The sequence below is a fragment of the Phaenicophaeus curvirostris genome (genome assembly GCF_032191515.1).
Source record: "Phaenicophaeus curvirostris isolate KB17595 chromosome W unlocalized genomic scaffold, BPBGC_Pcur_1.0 scaffold_34, whole genome shotgun sequence".
NCBI lineage: Eukaryota > Metazoa > Chordata > Aves > Cuculiformes > Cuculidae > Phaenicophaeus > Phaenicophaeus curvirostris.
The window spans coordinates 3225399-3242937 of record NW_027206663.1 but is presented as its reverse complement, the minus strand read 5'-3'; the positions used below and the strand labels follow the sequence as shown (position 1 = coordinate 3242937).

The 17539-nt window shown below is 41.6% G+C and overlaps 1 protein-coding gene across 1 annotated transcript in view; it reads left to right on the top strand.

The window, feature by feature from the left end:
• LOC138733795 (secretory carrier-associated membrane protein 1-like) overlaps window positions 1-17539 on the top strand; it is a 122797-nt gene that overhangs the window by 36908 nt on the left and 68350 nt on the right. Inside the window, exon 2 of the mRNA XM_069881288.1 lies at window positions 2017-2094. Within this exon, the coding sequence (XP_069737389.1) occupies window positions 2017-2094 (78 nt within the window). The remainder of the gene's footprint in view (window positions 1-2016; window positions 2095-17539) is intronic.

Here is a 17539-nt window from a genome sequence, read left to right as displayed (position 1 = left end):
AGTGTGTCCAGAGAAGAGCAATGAAACTGGTGAAAGGGCTGGAGAGCAATTTGTATGAGGAGTGGCTGAGGGAACTGGGGTTCTTTAGTCTAGAGAAGAGGGGTCTGAGGGGAGACCTTATTGCTTTCTACAACTACCTAAAAGGAGGTTGTGGTGAGGTGAGTGTTAATCTCTTCTCCCAAGTGATAGGTGATAGGATGAGAGAGAATGGCCTCAAGCTCCACCAGGGGAGGTTCAGGCTGGTCATCAGGAAAAAAAATTTTCACAGAAAGGGTCATTAGGCACTGGAACAGGCTGCCCAAGGAGGTAGTTGAGTCAGCATCCCTGGAGGTATTTAAAAGGCAAGTAGACAAGGTGCTTGGGGACATGATTTTGTAGTAGACAGGTATAGTTGGAACTGATGATCTGTAAGGTCTTTTCCAACCTAATGATTCTATGAAATCACTAATCATGGTACAAGGCAAATGCAAAAGAAGCTGATTTTTAAATTACATGTAGCATTTTGTATTCATTTAGAGAAAGGTTGTTTCTTGTTCAGTCATTGAAATACCGCTTTGCAGCTAAATATGTGCTTTGCCCTTCTGTTCTCATAAAATGCTGCCACTTTGGCTAGTTTTTATGTAAACATATGCACATGAATTTGATTAAAATATGCAAAATTTTTGAAGCAATGCTTTTCTTGTCTTAAACTTTTTTTATAGTTAAAGTTTTTTTTAACTGCCTCATTTTAATACATTTGTGACCACATCTAATGAAAGAACACTTGTTCTCATTTGCTGTATCCTTCAGAGTTTTAGAGTTGATATTCTTCCCTATTTTTCTCTAGCTATAAACAAGTTGACTGCAGCTATTAAGAAAATACTATTCCTACACCTGTAGATTAAGCTACCACTGTCAAAACTAAGATAATGCTGTAACAGATGCTGATTCTACGAATCTAGATTTTATTTTTCAGTAGCTTAATAATTTTTGTATTTATTTAAGTGTAGATTAAGTAATTTGATGTATTTTATTTTTTTAAGAGAAATATATTGAGGTTTTAAATTTAGAAGTCTTAAGAAGTAATATAAATGTACTTCGTCCTAGTCTTTATCAGCTCTAGTTTTTCTAATGTTGAACTAGACTGTTGAAATTAAAGGATGTGTATATATATACACATAAGTTTTATAAAGAGTATATGTAGAGCTATTTTGTATGTTTGGTATACATATGAAATGTTGTGTGCTAGTTTTGTGTGTTTATGTAAATATAAATGTGGATTTCTTAATTTTCAAGAAAATCCTCCTTTCATCCATTCATATGTTCTGAAAATGCAAAAACCTTAAATTAAGCCACGGAAACAATGTAGTGGAAACAGGCATCACATGAAATATGTACAATTTTTCTTCATATGAAGTTAGTGTGGTCTATGATAGTGGACACTTCGGCTCTTCTGTAGAATCTAGCCAGAGAATTGTTTCATTCCTGAAGTTGCTTTCTCAAGTTAAACCGTAAGCAGTTTTTTTTTACTGCTTTTGTAGGAAAAAGAAATTACACCTTTTTCTTAATTTTACAGTTCAGGTAGAAGCTGAATTAGTTTCCTCACACTGTTTCCTCAGTTACATTTTTCTGAAATTATTTTCCTATTCCTGAGTGTGTTGGAGGTACTTCTGGGTAGGGAAAACCAAGATTTTACTGAAAACTCTTTTCTTCTGTCATGCTTGGTCTTTGGGTATATAGTTGTGGAGTCCAGTGGTCAACATAGCAGGATAAAGTTTTCTTCCCTTCACTACTGAAAGCTTTTTCCCTTATAAATCAAATGTATGACACATGGAGTTTAGTTTAAACTGCTGATTAGTTCTGTAAGAAGCTTGGGATGGAATAATGTCATTTTGGGGACAGTGAAAGAGCTGGGTATTTACAGGTTTTTTTAGTGAAAATAAACTTTTTTTAAGAGTTTTATATGATATAATTATGTGTGTTGACTCATTGCTTGTATACACATGCATACATGTATGGAACTGTTCTCTCTTCTAGGATCCTTCTGTTACACAAGTGACAAGAAATGTTTCTCCAAGGCTGGATGAGTACAATCCTTTCTCTGATTCAAGAACAGTAAGCACATTTAGTTGTTAATAATGTTGTTAATCTTTTTCAGCAACATTTATGGGGTATTGTTTTCAGCATTTGGGATTGATCTAAAACTTAGTAACTGAGGGACAAGAGGCTGGAGAGCAGCCCCGCAGAAAGAGTCTGGGGTTTGGGTTGATGGCAAATTGAATATGAGTCAACAGTGTGCCCTGGCAGCCAAAAGGGCCACCCGGGTCCTGGAGTGCATCAAGCACAGCACAGCTAACCAGTCAATGGAGGTGATTGTCCCCATCTATGCTGCACTGGTATGGCCCTCTTCCAGTACCGTGTACAGTTTTGGGTGCCTCAGTATAAGGAGAACATCAAACTATTACACTGTGTCCAGAGGAGGGCAACCAAGATCGTGAAAGGTCTCAAGGACAAGACTTATGAGGAGTGGCTGAGGTCACTTGGCTTGTTCAGCTTGGAGAAGAGAAGGCTGTGACCTCATCACAGTCTACAACTTCCTCAAGGGGAGCAGCAGAGGGGGAGGTGCTGATCTCCTCTCTCTAGTGACCAGCAATAGGACATGAGGAAATGGAATGAAGTTGTGTCAGGGGAAGTTCAGATTGGATATTAGGAGAAAGTTCTTCACTGAGAGGGTGCTCAGTCGCTGGAACAGACTCCCTAGGGAAGTGGTCACAGCACCAAGCCAGTCAGAGCTCAAGGAGCATCTGGATGATGGTCTTAATTGTATGATTTAGTGTTAGGTAGTCCTATGAGGAGCACAGAGTTGGACTCGACGATGCTTATGGGTCCCTTCCAATTCGACATATTCTATGTCAAGGACTAGGTAGAGCCAATGGAAGATGTTTAAGGATAAATAATCCCATAAAGTATTTTGGAGGATTCAATGGGTAGGTTGACCTAAGTGAGCTATGACCCTTTAAGGAAAGGTGGCTCCCTGAAAGGGGACCAAAAGAGAAGTGAGTCTTTCCTCTCTTTAATAAGACTTCTGGTAGTCTGTCTTTATGATTATCTAAATTTTACTTGCTTTCAAGTGTGTGAATGGGGCACGCTTACTCAGTGTCTTGCTTTTGACTTCCATTGCACTTACAAAAGTGCTGTTCAGAATAAGAAAAACATTGCATTTTAAGTAACAATCCACAGATTGTGAATAGTTATGCTGTACTAAAAGGAATAATTTATGTCCGAGAAGCACAATTGGCTTTTGCCTCTAATTTGAGTAGTGTTAATTTACAGAATTACAGAATTGTTTGGATTGGAAAAGACCTTTAAGATTATTGAGTCTGACTGTAAGCCTCACACTGCCAAATCCATAACTACACCATGTCCCTAAGCAGCACATCTACACATCTTTTAAATACTCCAGAGATGGTGACTCCACCACTGCCCTGAACAGCCTGTTCCAATGCTTCACCACTCTTTCAGTAAAGAATTTTTTCCTAATATCCAGTCTAAACCTCCCCTGTCACAACTTGAGGCCATTTCCTCTCATCCTGTCTCTTGTTACTTAGAAGAAGAGACCAACACCCGTCTCGCTACAACGTCCTTTCAGGTAGTTGTAGAGAGCAATAAGGTCTCCCCTCAGCCTCCTCTTCTCCAGGCTAAACAACCCCATTTCCTTCAGCCGCTCCTCATAACCCCTATGCTCTAGACCCTTCACCAGCTCCGTTGCCCTTCAATGTCTTTCTTGCAGTGAGAGGCCCAAAACTGAACACAGGATTCAAGGTGTGGCCTCATCAGTGCCATGTACAGGCAGACAATTCCTTCCCTGACCCTACTGGCTCATGTTCAGCCAGCTGTCACCCAACAGCCCCAGGTCCTTTTCTGACGGGCAGCTTTCCTGCTTGTCATGGCCCAAGTGCAGGACCCAACATTTAGCCTTGTTGAACCCCATCCTGTTAGCCTTGGCCCATCAATCCAGCCTGTCCAAGTCCTTCTGCGGAGCCTCCCTACCCTCAAGCACTCCTGCACAACTTGGTATCATCTGCAAACTGACTGAGGTTGCACTCGATCCCCTCATCCAGATCATTGATAAAGATATTAAACAAGACCGGCCCCAGAACTGAGCACTGGGGATACCACTTGTGACCAGCCGCCAACTGGATTTAACTCCATTTACCACAACTCTCTGGGCCCAGACATCCAGCCAGCTTTTTACCCAGTGAAGACTACACCCATCCAAGCCATGAGCAGACAGTTTCTCTAGGAGAATGCTGTGGGAAACCTTGTGCTTACTTTCACCTGGGAAGGAATCACACAGAATCACAGAATCACTAGGTTGGAAAAGACCCACTGGATCATCGAGTCCAACCATTCCTATCAATCCCTAAACCATGCCCCTCAGCACCTCATCCACCCGTCCTTTAAACACCTCCAGGGAAGGTGATTCAACCATGCAGCCTGTTCCAGTGCCCAATGACCCTTTCCGTAAAAAAAATTTTTCCTGATGTCAAGCCTGAACCTCCCATGGCGGAGCTTGAGGCCATTTCCTCTTGTCATGTCCCCTGTCACTTGGGAGAAGAGGCCAGCTCCCTCCTCTCCACAACCTCCTTTCAGGTAGTTGTAGAGAGCAATAAGGTCTCCCCTCAGCCTCCTCTTCTCCAGGCTAAACAACCCCAGCTCTCTCAGCTGTTCCTCATAAGGCCTGTTCTCCAGCCCCTTCACCAGCTTCATTGCTCTTCTCTGGACTCGCTCCAGAGCCTCAACATCCTTCTTGTGGTGAGGGGCCTAGAACTGTACAGAGAATGGGGTAGTAAATTAATACTGTAACAGCATTTTTCAGTTGTTATTTTTGATAGTGAAGGTCTTGCACAAGATCTGCAAAATATGTGGATGATTACTGTCTGACAGTGTAACTTATAAACATTCAAATACTGTATTTAAAATGTAGGCTTACATTTCCTATGGCAAACCTGATAGTGCTGATAGGGAATGTTGGTATTTGAGTCTGTAATGCAACAGTAAGATTTGACACAATGTTGAAATGTTGGGGTTTGGGTTTTTTTGAGCTAGCCGCAATATTAAATTTTTTTTCTGTTAATTCTCACAATACCACAAATTGTATTTAATTTGTTTTCTGAAGCTTGGAGATAAAAAGCAGCCAATAAATTGTAAGTGTCAGGTAGGTATGTTTAAAAACCAGTTGGTTTTAAAAAACAAACCACTCCCCCCAAACAAACAACAAAACAAGAGCTACTCTGACTTTTTTATTATCTACTTATTAACATGCAGCTCTGTGGGAAAAGGAAAACTGAAGTATATGGCTAAGGTTATCTCTGGCTTCTAACAGACAGTTGTACATATATAAAAAATTCCAATTGGCCATTACAGATGTCACTCCTATAGAAAAAATGGGAGAATGGGGAAATCTTGAAGTCAGTGTTCAGATCTACTGAATATGTGCTATGTTCATGCACTGTGATTCAATTAATAATTTATGAGATGTTGCCAAATTGTAAAAACTGTCTTTTGAAAGAGAGGTTTTTTCTGCAGAGGAAAAAAAGGAACTTGTGCAGGCTTTCTTTTCGGTACAGTATATTTTCAGCTAAGAGTGCAACCTTTAGATTATACTCCCCTTCCTCTTTCTGTATCTTGCAAATACAGAATATGTGAAGAACTATTCCATAATTATATGCATTTGCAGAAATGTGCTTAGATACCTGAGGATGTGCTCACAATTCCATGTGCTTACCTCTTTTCCTACCGGCTTTGTATGCAAGAGAAGGACATACTATGCATGTAAAAATGAGTAAGGGAATATAAAGTGGAGTTGAATGCCTTTAAGGACTGAATGAACAGAGGTAGAAATCAGGGTCCGTGAACATTACACTTAGAGGATTACAATGCCCGTCAGGGTAGGGGTAGAAATTAATCTCTATTTTGTGTGCTGATCAGAGCAAAACATCCATGTGGGAGTGGGATGCGGACCCCGAGTAACGATGAAATCTCAATATGAGTATAGTCGTTCTCCTTTATTCATAAACACAACACTCCTTATATACTTATTCTAGCAGAGCACGAGCTAATAAACAACTTACAATTGGTCCTACTGTACTGTCCACGAGCCTTAAATAGTTACAAGATTGGGGGCTGGTACAATGGTCTAATGGTCTTGACGACTTTCCAGCGCTGAGTTCCGTGCTTTTGTTATGCACTTTCTTCTATCAACATACCAAGGTCAGTTTTAAGGAGGAACGCCAGGCCTAGTCACAAGTGTTAACCCTGGATTGTTTATTGCTATCAAATCATGTCCTCGGTCGTCGAGCCATCCTTCCACAATTCCCCCTTTTTATTTTTGAACAAGCCAGGCTTCATTCGTTATACGCAACAGCATTTTTTTTACACATGACATTACACAACTAAAAAGTGTTATCCCTATAACTACAATTATCAACAACATTAGTCCTGTCTTTAACACACTTCTTAACCAGCCTGTTAATCCTAACCAATTTGACAGTCCATCCAAACCAAAGATGCCTAAATCTTGTTGAATTTTTTCTGTGTGAACCATTAGGTCCCATATGTCTCGATGTATAGAACGGGAATGATCATTTAAGTCCATACAACACATACCGTCAAAGTCTTCACAACCATGACCATGTGCTAACAACAAAAAATCTGTTGCTGCTCTGTTTTGCAATACAGCACTATAGGATTAAGCATCGTTGGTATGGATTCATCTACCATCTTTCCTTCCTTCTGACTCTCCGTCCATGATACAAAACCTATAAAGAGGCAATATTTAGCGTTTAAAGAGTCCACAAGTTCAAGTTCTTGTGGCTCGGGTCCAATTGGAAGTTTATCATCCCACAGGTCATATGAGCTAAATACATGACTCATGTTATTCCACCTAAAAGGAATTGTGCTAGTAATGTTAAATTGTGATTTTAACATTTGCATTGATTGATTAAAGTGTGAAATATTTCTCATGGGGACTCCTATGAGGCAGGTCACAAATGGTGAGCTAGGGGTTGCCAAACTAACACAAAAACTAGTGGTGTTTAATACTCATACAAGAGTAACCCAAACATTTTGTCGAAAATCGAATAAACTAGGATGATAAACCACAATGACCAAGTTTAAAAATCCCAAATACAGCCAAAATTGCCTCATTTTCGTTATTGCTTCCACTTATATTATTTCTGTTATACCCTATTACCTTCATGCACACACCTTTTTTTTATAAAACATAACAGATCAGTATTTCGCTAATGATACTCCTCGCTACAACTACTACAAGTACACAAAACCCACAGGTCACAGTTACCACGATCGAGACAACAAATTTCTGATCTCTTCATTTATTCACTCGCATTGTCTTCTTGTGTTGACAATCGGTCACGTGCCAAAGATGATTCTTGATAGGGTCGAATACTTCTAGCTGGTATCCATTTAGGACCACCCTCTTGCGGATGCTGTGAATGTATTTTCCCTTCAAATCCTAATAGGGCTTCCTGTATTGTCGTTACATTTCGTAACCACCATTCCAGGTCTATAGCATTAACTGGGATGCTAATATCTGCAGGCTCTTGTCCACTGATCTACCTTTTCGTACCAGTTCTGCTACATCATCAGGTCGGGTTTGAGTACTTGTTTTTGGTTGTACTCTTAGAAATACCTATTCCAAGATGATAAATCCATCAAGCTCGTCTTTGTCAGTGGCATTGCTGTCTAGTAAGCGCGATGATTCTACAGGTAAAGTAGAGAGTATCTCCCCCTTTTTGTTTTGCCACTGACAAATGACGGCATACGGTGATTCTAAACCATTACACACCACAAGCGAAATAGGTATATCTACCATTCGCCGAGATGACCAAGACGTTTGCAATTTGCAAACAATTTTTTGTAACAGGTTATGGTGTTCTGTAGTAAGTTCAATCTCATGAGCTGGATCCGCATTGCGTAACAATGCGGTCATTGGGGCAATTTTGGTGTTTGAAATCCCCACACAGTTACGTATCCATTGAATGTCACCTAGCAATGTCTATACATCTTTTACTGTTTTTAACCAAGTTTTGAGCTCTATCTTTTGAGGCCAAATTTGAGCATCAGTGATATGCCAACCCAAATACTTGCAAGGGCTTGATCTTTGCACTTTGTCAGGTGCAACAACAAGTCCTTTTGCTGCTAACATATCCATTAACGTTTTTAATGCTATATCATCAAAAGGGGCCTCCTGACAACAAAGTATATCATCCATATAGTGATAAATGATTGTTTTTGACCATTGTTGACGAATTGGTCGCAAGGCCCATGCAACGTATAGTTGACACAAGGTGAGTGAATTTTTCATACCCTGTGGTAAGACCACCCATAGGATTAAGAGCATCCATAATGTTAACGTCCTCCTCATTCTTGTTGACTGCTTTCGTGGTTGGGGCTTAACAGTTGTTACACAGCAACGTGGCTTGATCCACCTCGCAGGTGCCGAAACTGGTCCTTTATCTGTTAAAACACAAGCAGAACCTCTTCCCCATGTTAGTAGCTTATACAGACCTGTCCATTGCCCATAATAACTGTTTTTTCAATAGCACTTTCAAATTGTCTTATACTTGCTCTAATTTTGATGACATGGTTTGTATATGCTTCAACTTCGGCACAATTTGATTATCTCCTGCTAATCGCAAAAAATTCATTACATTTTTCTCCTTGGTGTCTCTCCTGATTCCCCCCTTTTCTGTTTTGCTAACAATGTTTTTACTACTTGATGGGTACGTTCAATAATGACATGACTTGGTAAATGGATATCAATACTTCCTGGATAATCTATTAGATCTACTTGTAACTTCAAAATACTTGCCGTGCAGCACTTAGCATATGCTTTTGTCATTGGGATATAAATGATTGTCGAGCCTTAGCCTAATAACTGAACAGTTCTTTTTTCTTCCCTCGGTGATTATCATTGTAATCATTTCAAATCTAGTGACTATGCTTTTTTTTTTTTGGGGGGGGGGGGGGTTAGTGTGGCAAAATATCCACTCAATAATTCGTAATGAATCATTTAAATTTTCCTCTATCATTGACTCAATTATCCCTAAAGGTTGTCTGCACTAGAACCCAGCAGTTGCTGACTAGTTCCAGTGAGACTGGAATGCACAGTGTTCTCACAAATTGGCATTCCCCTAGAGAGATAACACCGTTAACTCCTCTGGACTTCTTCAAGGCTGAAAGAAAAAAAAACTTAGAAAGGAAGGAGAAGGGCGGGAGGGCGGGGGGGTGGGGGGGCACTCACAAACATACAGCTGCATGTTTTACTAGGCATTTTAAAACTTTTCCTTGTGAGGCCTTTCATTCCAAAGATCGCCAGGTAAATCTACCTGTTTGCCGGCTTAGTGGACGTTTGAGATTGAAAGGTCCCAGAGATGTATTTCTTAGATTAATCAAAACCAATTTGCAAGTCCTACAAACGTTTGAAGCGCTTCAAACACGCACACACATGCACACGACCACTCATTTCTCAGCTAGCTGAATACATTCATACAATGTTGGTTATCACTATTGGATCCACAATTTTTCCACGCTACAGATATTTAAACTACACACGGTACTGGGAACATACAACACTTAAAATACGTAGATGCATTGCCTAGAAAAGTCACATGAATAAGGCCATTTTCCAGATTTCTTTTTTATCACAAATACAGGTGTGTTCCATGGACTATTAAATGGGACTGTATGCCCGTGATCTATTTTTCAATGTACCCATTTTTTCACTCGTTCATAATTCCAGTGCCTATTCCCATTGCATTTAGCACATCTCTCCCCCATAAGATTAGTGGAACATGCACAACTAAGGGTTACACTACACTGCAAGGTAAGAGGCTGAGTTTGTAGGGACTAAGCCAAATGTAGTTCAGGGATTCTTATGGACTCAAATCCTTGTGAGCCATGCTCTACAGAGTCAGCTTGGAACACAGCTGCCTCGGTACGTGCCTCTGAACCATGCTTTACTCCTGGTTTTCTGACAATACTTTCCCGTTCTTATCCCATTTTGATTTACACCAACTGGTAAAATGTTTGCCCTTTCCACACCGAGGGCAGATTTTAGGCCCTCTCTCCTGGCGCTGCGTGTGGCAGTCTCTTTTAAAATGTCTCTCCTTGCTGCATCTCTAACAGAACATATTTTTGTCCCAGATTACAGTCAGGGCAGCAGCTACCAGCTGTGCTTGATCGGTAAATGATCCCAGCTGTTGTTGTAGGTAATTGAGCCATTTCTTATCGTATCTGTTAACAGGCCCTTCTGTAATGCTGAAACTGTCCGGGTTTCGCGGCGGCAGTGGTGGCGGCGAGCGGCACCCCCCCTCAGCCCAGGGCAGAGGCCCCCCTGTGGCGAGCCGCTCCGCGGGAGCTGGAGGGGTGGGGGGGTGGGGGTTGTGGCCCTTGGCCGGGCAGCTTGGTTCTCTTTTTACAGTTTTTGGAATCTCCTTTATCGCTTCGTCACTAATTAGTTCCCAGCGCAGACTGCTGTGCCGTGCACGGATCAAAGCTTACAATATTTCAACTTCTCCCTGCTGCTGTGCCTCCCTCCTGGCTTGCGCCCGTTGGTCTGAGGGACAGTGGATCAGGCTCCTTGTCGGTGTCTATCGGACCCGGATCAAAGGGATTGTCGGCCCTCCCGTCGGGGGGTGCACAGGCAAGCGCAGCCAGTTTAGGGGGGTGGGGAGTTAGTGCAGTTGTTGACGATCCTGCACTCGGCTCGGAATTATCGCTCTGCTTTTTAGAGCCGACATTTTTACAGACAGTTCCTTTCATGCCCTTCACCTCTTTTAATGTCTCTGAAACGAGACGCCAATACCTTATCAGCAGTTTTGCGGGTATATCATGCCCTCTCTTGGAGAGGATTCCCGCAAGTAGCCTGGCCGCAGCTTCTGTTTCCATAGCTGCGCCTAAGGGGTGAGGAGCGACCTCACACCAGCGTCTACCCTGCTTTTGCCCAGGCAGCGCTTCCCTTAGCCGCGGTTTCCCACTCCCCCTCCTCTAGCTGCTCGGAGAAGTCAGAGGCCATTAACCATCCTCTGCTACCAGATGTGAGAGTGGGATGGGGACCCTGAGTAACGATGAAATCTCAATATGAGTATAGTTGTTCTCCTTTATTCATAAACACAACACTCCTTATATACTTATTCTAGCAGAGCACGAGCTAATAAACAACTTACAATTGGTCCTACTGTACTGTCCACGAGCCTTAAGTAGTTACAAGATTGGTTAAAAGATGTTAAGCACTCGAAGGGGGCTGGTACAATGCTCCAGACGTTTCAGGGACTTTCCAGCACTGAGTTCCGTGCTTTTGTTATGCACTTTCTTCTATCAACATACCAAGGTCAGTTTTGAGGACAAACGCCAGGCCTAGTCACAAGTGTTAACCCTAGATTGTTCATTGCTATCAAATCATGTCCTCGGTTGTTGAGCCATCCTTCCACACATCCAGATAGTTTTTGGGAGCTTGGATTTACTGCTGTTCTTTGTTCTACCTTTGTTGGTAAGCTGAGCAATTTTGAACAGTTTTGTGCAGGTAATCCTACTTCTAACATTTGAAAACCTTAATGTCACCAGTGAGCAGAAAGGATATATGCTGGCGGTAGCAGCACCACCAGGTGTCCTGGAGATTTGTGCTCTTCAGTTTGAGAATCACTGGCCTGTAAGACTTTAAATAATGTTTGTGTTTCACTCCAAGTAACAGTGTGTAGTTTTAGTTTTTAAGGAAGCTGAGAATGCTATGCACCAATTAGAAATCCAATTTTTTACTGTTTACATATATTAGCTAGTGTTAAGACAGTATCTTGCAGTCTGTAGCATTAACCTTCTTCCCTCCTTCCCTCCAAATTCAAGTTAATAAAATATTCTGGACTGAACAAATATTTCTCCATTGCAAATCCAGGCAGAGTTATGTTTCTTCTGTGAGAAAGTGACTTCAAACTCTGAATACTGACATTGATTATCTTAGCGCAGTTATATTCTACCTTTGCTAAAGGAGGTGCTGCCTATCAATTCTTTCTTGGTTATCAGGACAGGACAGGAAAAAAAGTAGTAAATTGTATTTCCCACCTGGTATTTCTTATTGGTGGTTTTATGTGGGTGTTTTTTTGTTGGGTTTTTTCCATTTGTTTGTTTTGGTTTTTAGTATTTCAGTGCATTCACCTTTTCTCTGTCAACTTACATCCTGCACATCTGCAGTGGGAAATTTGGTGGGAAAATAACGTGTAAGACATAATGAGGAAAATGAATAGGCCCGGGAGACTTTAGGTCTCAAGTGTCACTACCTTGATATCTAACATGAGAAATCAGAAGTCTTTGTTTGGCTTCTCTTCAAATTTCAAAGTTTATCTTACTTTTGATTGTTAAAGAAAAGTTTTCAATAAATGGTATAATGTTGCGGTTGGGGTGGACAATGACATGTAGACGTTGTGAGCAAAAGGACAACTTCATTGGTTTTACAAAACTTTTTATACCTTTTCTGGGACTGTGTGTTCATATATGATTGGTTTAGCCAAAGACCAACAGTTCATAATTGGATGACTCTTTCTCTATTGTAACTTCATAACTGGATGATTCCACCTGCGGCCTGGCAGCTTCTTAATCTTTTTTACTCGGCTCTTCTTGGCACTTTCCAGCTTCTTCAAGGACACACGGATATCTGTTCAAGGCCAATATTAAGCTTGCATTCCAATCCCTTGGAGCAGCCGAGGTTTCCCACAGTATAAATGTCAAACTAAATATTGTTGCCTATGACTTCAGCAGTTCTGTCTCCATCTCTAACATTCATCATGAAGAGGACTTTGTCTTTTTTCATGTTTCTGAAAACTAAGAAGAGATGAGATTATATGCTTTATCATTTAATGAAACTACTGTTAAAGAATGTTTTTAAACTCTTCCAGTTTCTACAAGTATTGCTAATGCAGGTTGAACTCTTCTGAGCGCTTCCTGTATATATGTATAACGTGTATAGACACAATAATGCATATAGCATTCACTTTCAGACTAATACATTAAATTTTTGAAAAAAAATCATTACTAGAGGTGTTGGCAGTTTTTTGTTATTGGTTTTAAGTGGGCATATTTCAATGGATTTTTTTTCAGTAAATTCCTGGACAGCTCCTCTCCTTCTGTCTTGCATCCACATACAGTTGAAGTGTTTATAGGAAATCAGATTGATCAACTACACCTAGCTTCTTTTGGAAATTGTGTCATCCGTGCCCCGCTTCCAGTGAATAGACTACTTCACCCACATGAGAGAAATCTATTCAAGAGAGAACTACTTTTGAGCATTTATCTCCAGCCAACCTATTCAGGAGAGTTCATACTAATTTGCTTTTTCTCCTAGTGCAGCTGTGACAGCAAGGCATGAAATAAAATGATCTATCCCAGAACTACAATTTGGGGTAGGGTCAAAAAGGGATGCTGTAGAGAGGGGCTGATTAAATTTCAGGTTATGAGTATCTTATCATAATCTGTCAGTGAAGGTCAAAGACCATGGATATGTGAAGTAAAGTCTTTCTAAAAACAATCCACTTGGTTCCCCTGGCCAAATGTGGATGGTATATTATGATATGATATGATATTATTCAGTGATGGATGGAGGTTATTGCAGTCTTTACAATACAAGTCTGAGTACTTAGCTACACCCTTAAGAATACAGAATTGCCAACCATCTGTCTTGCTGTGAATATTTTGTCAGTCCTATCTAGACTTTAAGTCAGTTGAGTATCTTTCTTCCATACCCAAATCCCTAAGCCACCAATAGCACTTGGACAGGCAACCAACACCCCATGGACAAACGGGTATAACAAAATAAGTGCTGAGTCATAGGTTGAAAGGAACCTCTGGAGGTCATCTTTTTCAGTCTTCCCTACTCAAAGTTGGTCACTAAGTCACATTGCTCAGCATCTTGTCCTGGTGAGTTTTGAATATATCCAGGGATGGAGATCCTGTGATCTCACTGGGCAACCTGTCACAGTGTTTAGCAGTTCTTGAAGTGATTTTTTTCCCCCTCTAATGTCTAATTAGTTTGCTGTGTTCCAACAATCAACATGCTGTGTAATAAAAACAGCAGCACCTCTTCCCAGCAATCCCACAGTGTATGCTAATCAATAAGGGAATCAAAATGTATCCATGTTCCATTTCTTATACGTAGTAAATTATGTATTAATTAGGGCAGAATTCTACAGCATTGCCTGATACATAGATAAGCCAGACTTTGCTTCAGTAAATATGAGATGAGGAAATGAAAGAATTCTTACAGGGTGACTGTGACATTTTTCTCATGGAAGAAACACCAATGAAATCTTGTTATAAAATTTTCATTATGCCTGATGTGTGGCCAAGTATTCTAGGTTCCAGAAGGATGGACTGAACTGTTAAATTTGAGAGGAAGAAAGAGGCTTGATTTCTGCTGCCCTGAAGCCACATGAGAAGCCTATGTCTACTCATCTACTTCTGAGACAAAAGAAGGCACAGTAGTTTTGGGGATGCTCTGGTATGAACTGCATAAGGTGTTTATCAAGGTTAAAGGAGTTACCTGGCAAATGCTAGATTCACTGGTTTCTTTCAAAGCTACCTCGGCAACTTTTATTCCTAGAAATCCAATGGCAATAAAAATAAAAATAACAGAGAGACGATAGTATATCAAACAATGAGAGTTCCTGTTCTGCTTATTTAATAGTTATGGATCCCAATGTCTTTATGAAATGTCCATTACTTCTCAAAACTAGTTCCTGAAGTTACTTAGTCTGACATCTTCAGGATTTTGATAGCTATTGACCAACTGTGTCTCTTTCACTTGCATCTTTTGTGCTGATAAAACATTTGAGGTGACCTTAGAAACTGGATGTTTGCTTTTGTTTCTAAATAGTAAATCAATTGCTTCTATAACTAGCTCTAATATGACCACTTGGTAATAGTATTTCCTCGATAAGATTTACATTTACATTTATTACATACAATTTTTGTCTGTATTAAATTGATGTCCCCTGCTAACCTTTTAAAAACCTAAATCTGAGCTTTCCAGAATGGCTTAAAACTACCTCTAATTTTAGAATTTGTGCATCTAATACAACAGCACTTCTGCCATTTCAGACAGCTTTTCAATACAACAGCTTTCAAATACTTCTCCATTTCAGACTATAAAGAATCTACTGTATGCTAGCTAACATACTGGTAAGGATTTTCTCTCTAACATACCAGTAAGGATCATTCTCTCTAAATTGGAGACATATGGATTTAAAGACTGTTTGATTTTGACTGTTCAGTAGATAAGGAATTGGTTGGATGGTCACATTCAGAGAGTAGTGGTCAACGGCTTGATGTCTAGATGGAGATCAGTGACGAGTGGTGGCCCCCAGGGTTCCCTACTGGAACCAGTGCTGTTGAACATCTTCATCAATGATATAGACAGCGAGATTGAGTGCACCCTCAGCAAGTTTGCAGGTGACACCAAGTTGAGTGGGGCAGTTGCCACGTTGGAAAGATGGGATGTCATCCAGAGGGACCTGGACAAGCTGGAGAAAGGGTCCTATGTGAACCTCATGAGGTTCAACAAGGCCAAGTGCAAGGTCCTACATCTGGGTCGGGGCAATCCCCAATTTCAGTACAGGATAGGGGATGATGTGATCGAGAGCTGCCTTGCGACGAAGCACTCATGGGTGCTGATTGACGAGAATCTCGACATGAGTCATCAGTGTGCACTTGCACCCCACAAGGCCAACCGTATCCTGGGCTGCATCAAAAGAAGCGTGGCCAGCAGGTGGAGGGAGGTGATTCTGTCCTTCTATTCCTCTCTTGTGAGACCTCATCTGTAGTACTGTGTCCATTTCTGGAATCCTCAACGTAAGAAGGATATGGAACTCTTGGAATGGGTCCAGAGGAGGGCTACAAGGATGATCAGAAGGCTGGAGCACCTCAAGCATGAGGTGCTCACTATGAGAGTGGTGAGGCCCTGGCCCAGGTTGCCCAGGGAAGTTTTGGCTGCCCCCTCCCTGGAGGTGTTCAAGGCCAGATTGGATGGGGCCTCGAGCAGCCTAGTCTAATGGGAGCTGTCCCTGCCCATTGCAGGGTGTTGGAACTGGATGATCATTAAGGTCCCATCCAAGTCAAACCATTCTATGATTCTATGATTTTTACTGGAATTATTTTGGAGCTCTTTTACTAATCTAGCTAAATTCTTAATTAAGATGACTTTAGAGATGACAATTAGAGCAAACCTCTGCTTACTGTATATTTGGAAATTGATGTGACACTTGTGTAAATAAAATTGTGGACTTTGCTTTGTATTACTTTTTTAATTCGACAAAGGATCATCTGCCTTACTATTTGTCTACTAGCCAGTAAATTATTTTCTTTGACTTTCATTGAGTATGTTTTAATTGCGTGTATAAAGCAACATTTGAGTAACCTGTTTGCATTAAGGCTCAGCATAATCTCTGTTATCCCTGGTTGTAGTTTATTTGCCTTGTATGCATTTTTATTTATCTTCTGGGTTTTTTTCCAGTGATAGCTAGGTATTGGGAAATATAGAATCATAGAATAACCAGGTTGGAAGAGACCCACCGGATCATCGAGTCCAACCATTCCTATCAAACACTAAACCATGCCCCTCAGCACCTCGTCCACCCGTGCCTTAAACACCTCCAGGGAAGGTGACTCAACCACCTCCCTGGGCAGCCTGTTCCAGTGCCCAATGACCCTTTCTGTGAAGAATTTTTTCCTAATGTCCAGCCTAAACCTCCCCTGGCGGAGCTTGAGGCCATTCCCTCTTGTCCTGTCCCCTGTCACTTGGGAGAAGAGGCCAGCACCCTTCTCTCTACAACCTCCTTTCAGGTAGTTGGAGAGAGCAATGAGGTCACCCCTCAGCCTCCTCTTCTCCAGGCAAAACAACCCCAGCTCTCTCAGCTGCTCCTCGTAAGACGTGCCCTCCAGCCCCCTCACCAGCTTCGTTGCTCTTCTCTGGACTCTTTCCAGAGCCTCAACATCCTTCTTGTGGTGAGGGGCCCAGAAATGAACACAGTATTCGAGGAGCAGTCTCACCAGTGCCGAGTACAGAGGGAGAATAACCTCCCTGGACCTGCTGGTCACGCCGTTTCTGATACAAGCCAGGATGCCATTGGCCTTCTTGGCCACCTGGGCACACTGCTGGCTCATATTCAGTCGGCTGTCAACCAACACCCCCAGGTCCCTCTCCTCCAGGCAGCTTTCTAGGCAGACTTCAACTAGTCTGTAGCACTGCATAGGGTTCTTGTGCCCCAAGTGCAGGACCCGGCCTTTGGCCTTGTTAAACCTCATGCCATTGGACTCTGCCCAGCGGTCCAGCCTGTTCAGATCCCTTTGCAGAGACTCCCTACCCACGAGCAGATCAACACTTCCACCCAGCTTATCATCTTCCGCAAACTTGCTAAGGGTGCACTCGATACCTTCATCCAGGTCATTGATAAAGACATTGAACAGGGCTGGACCCAGCACTGAGCCCTGGGGA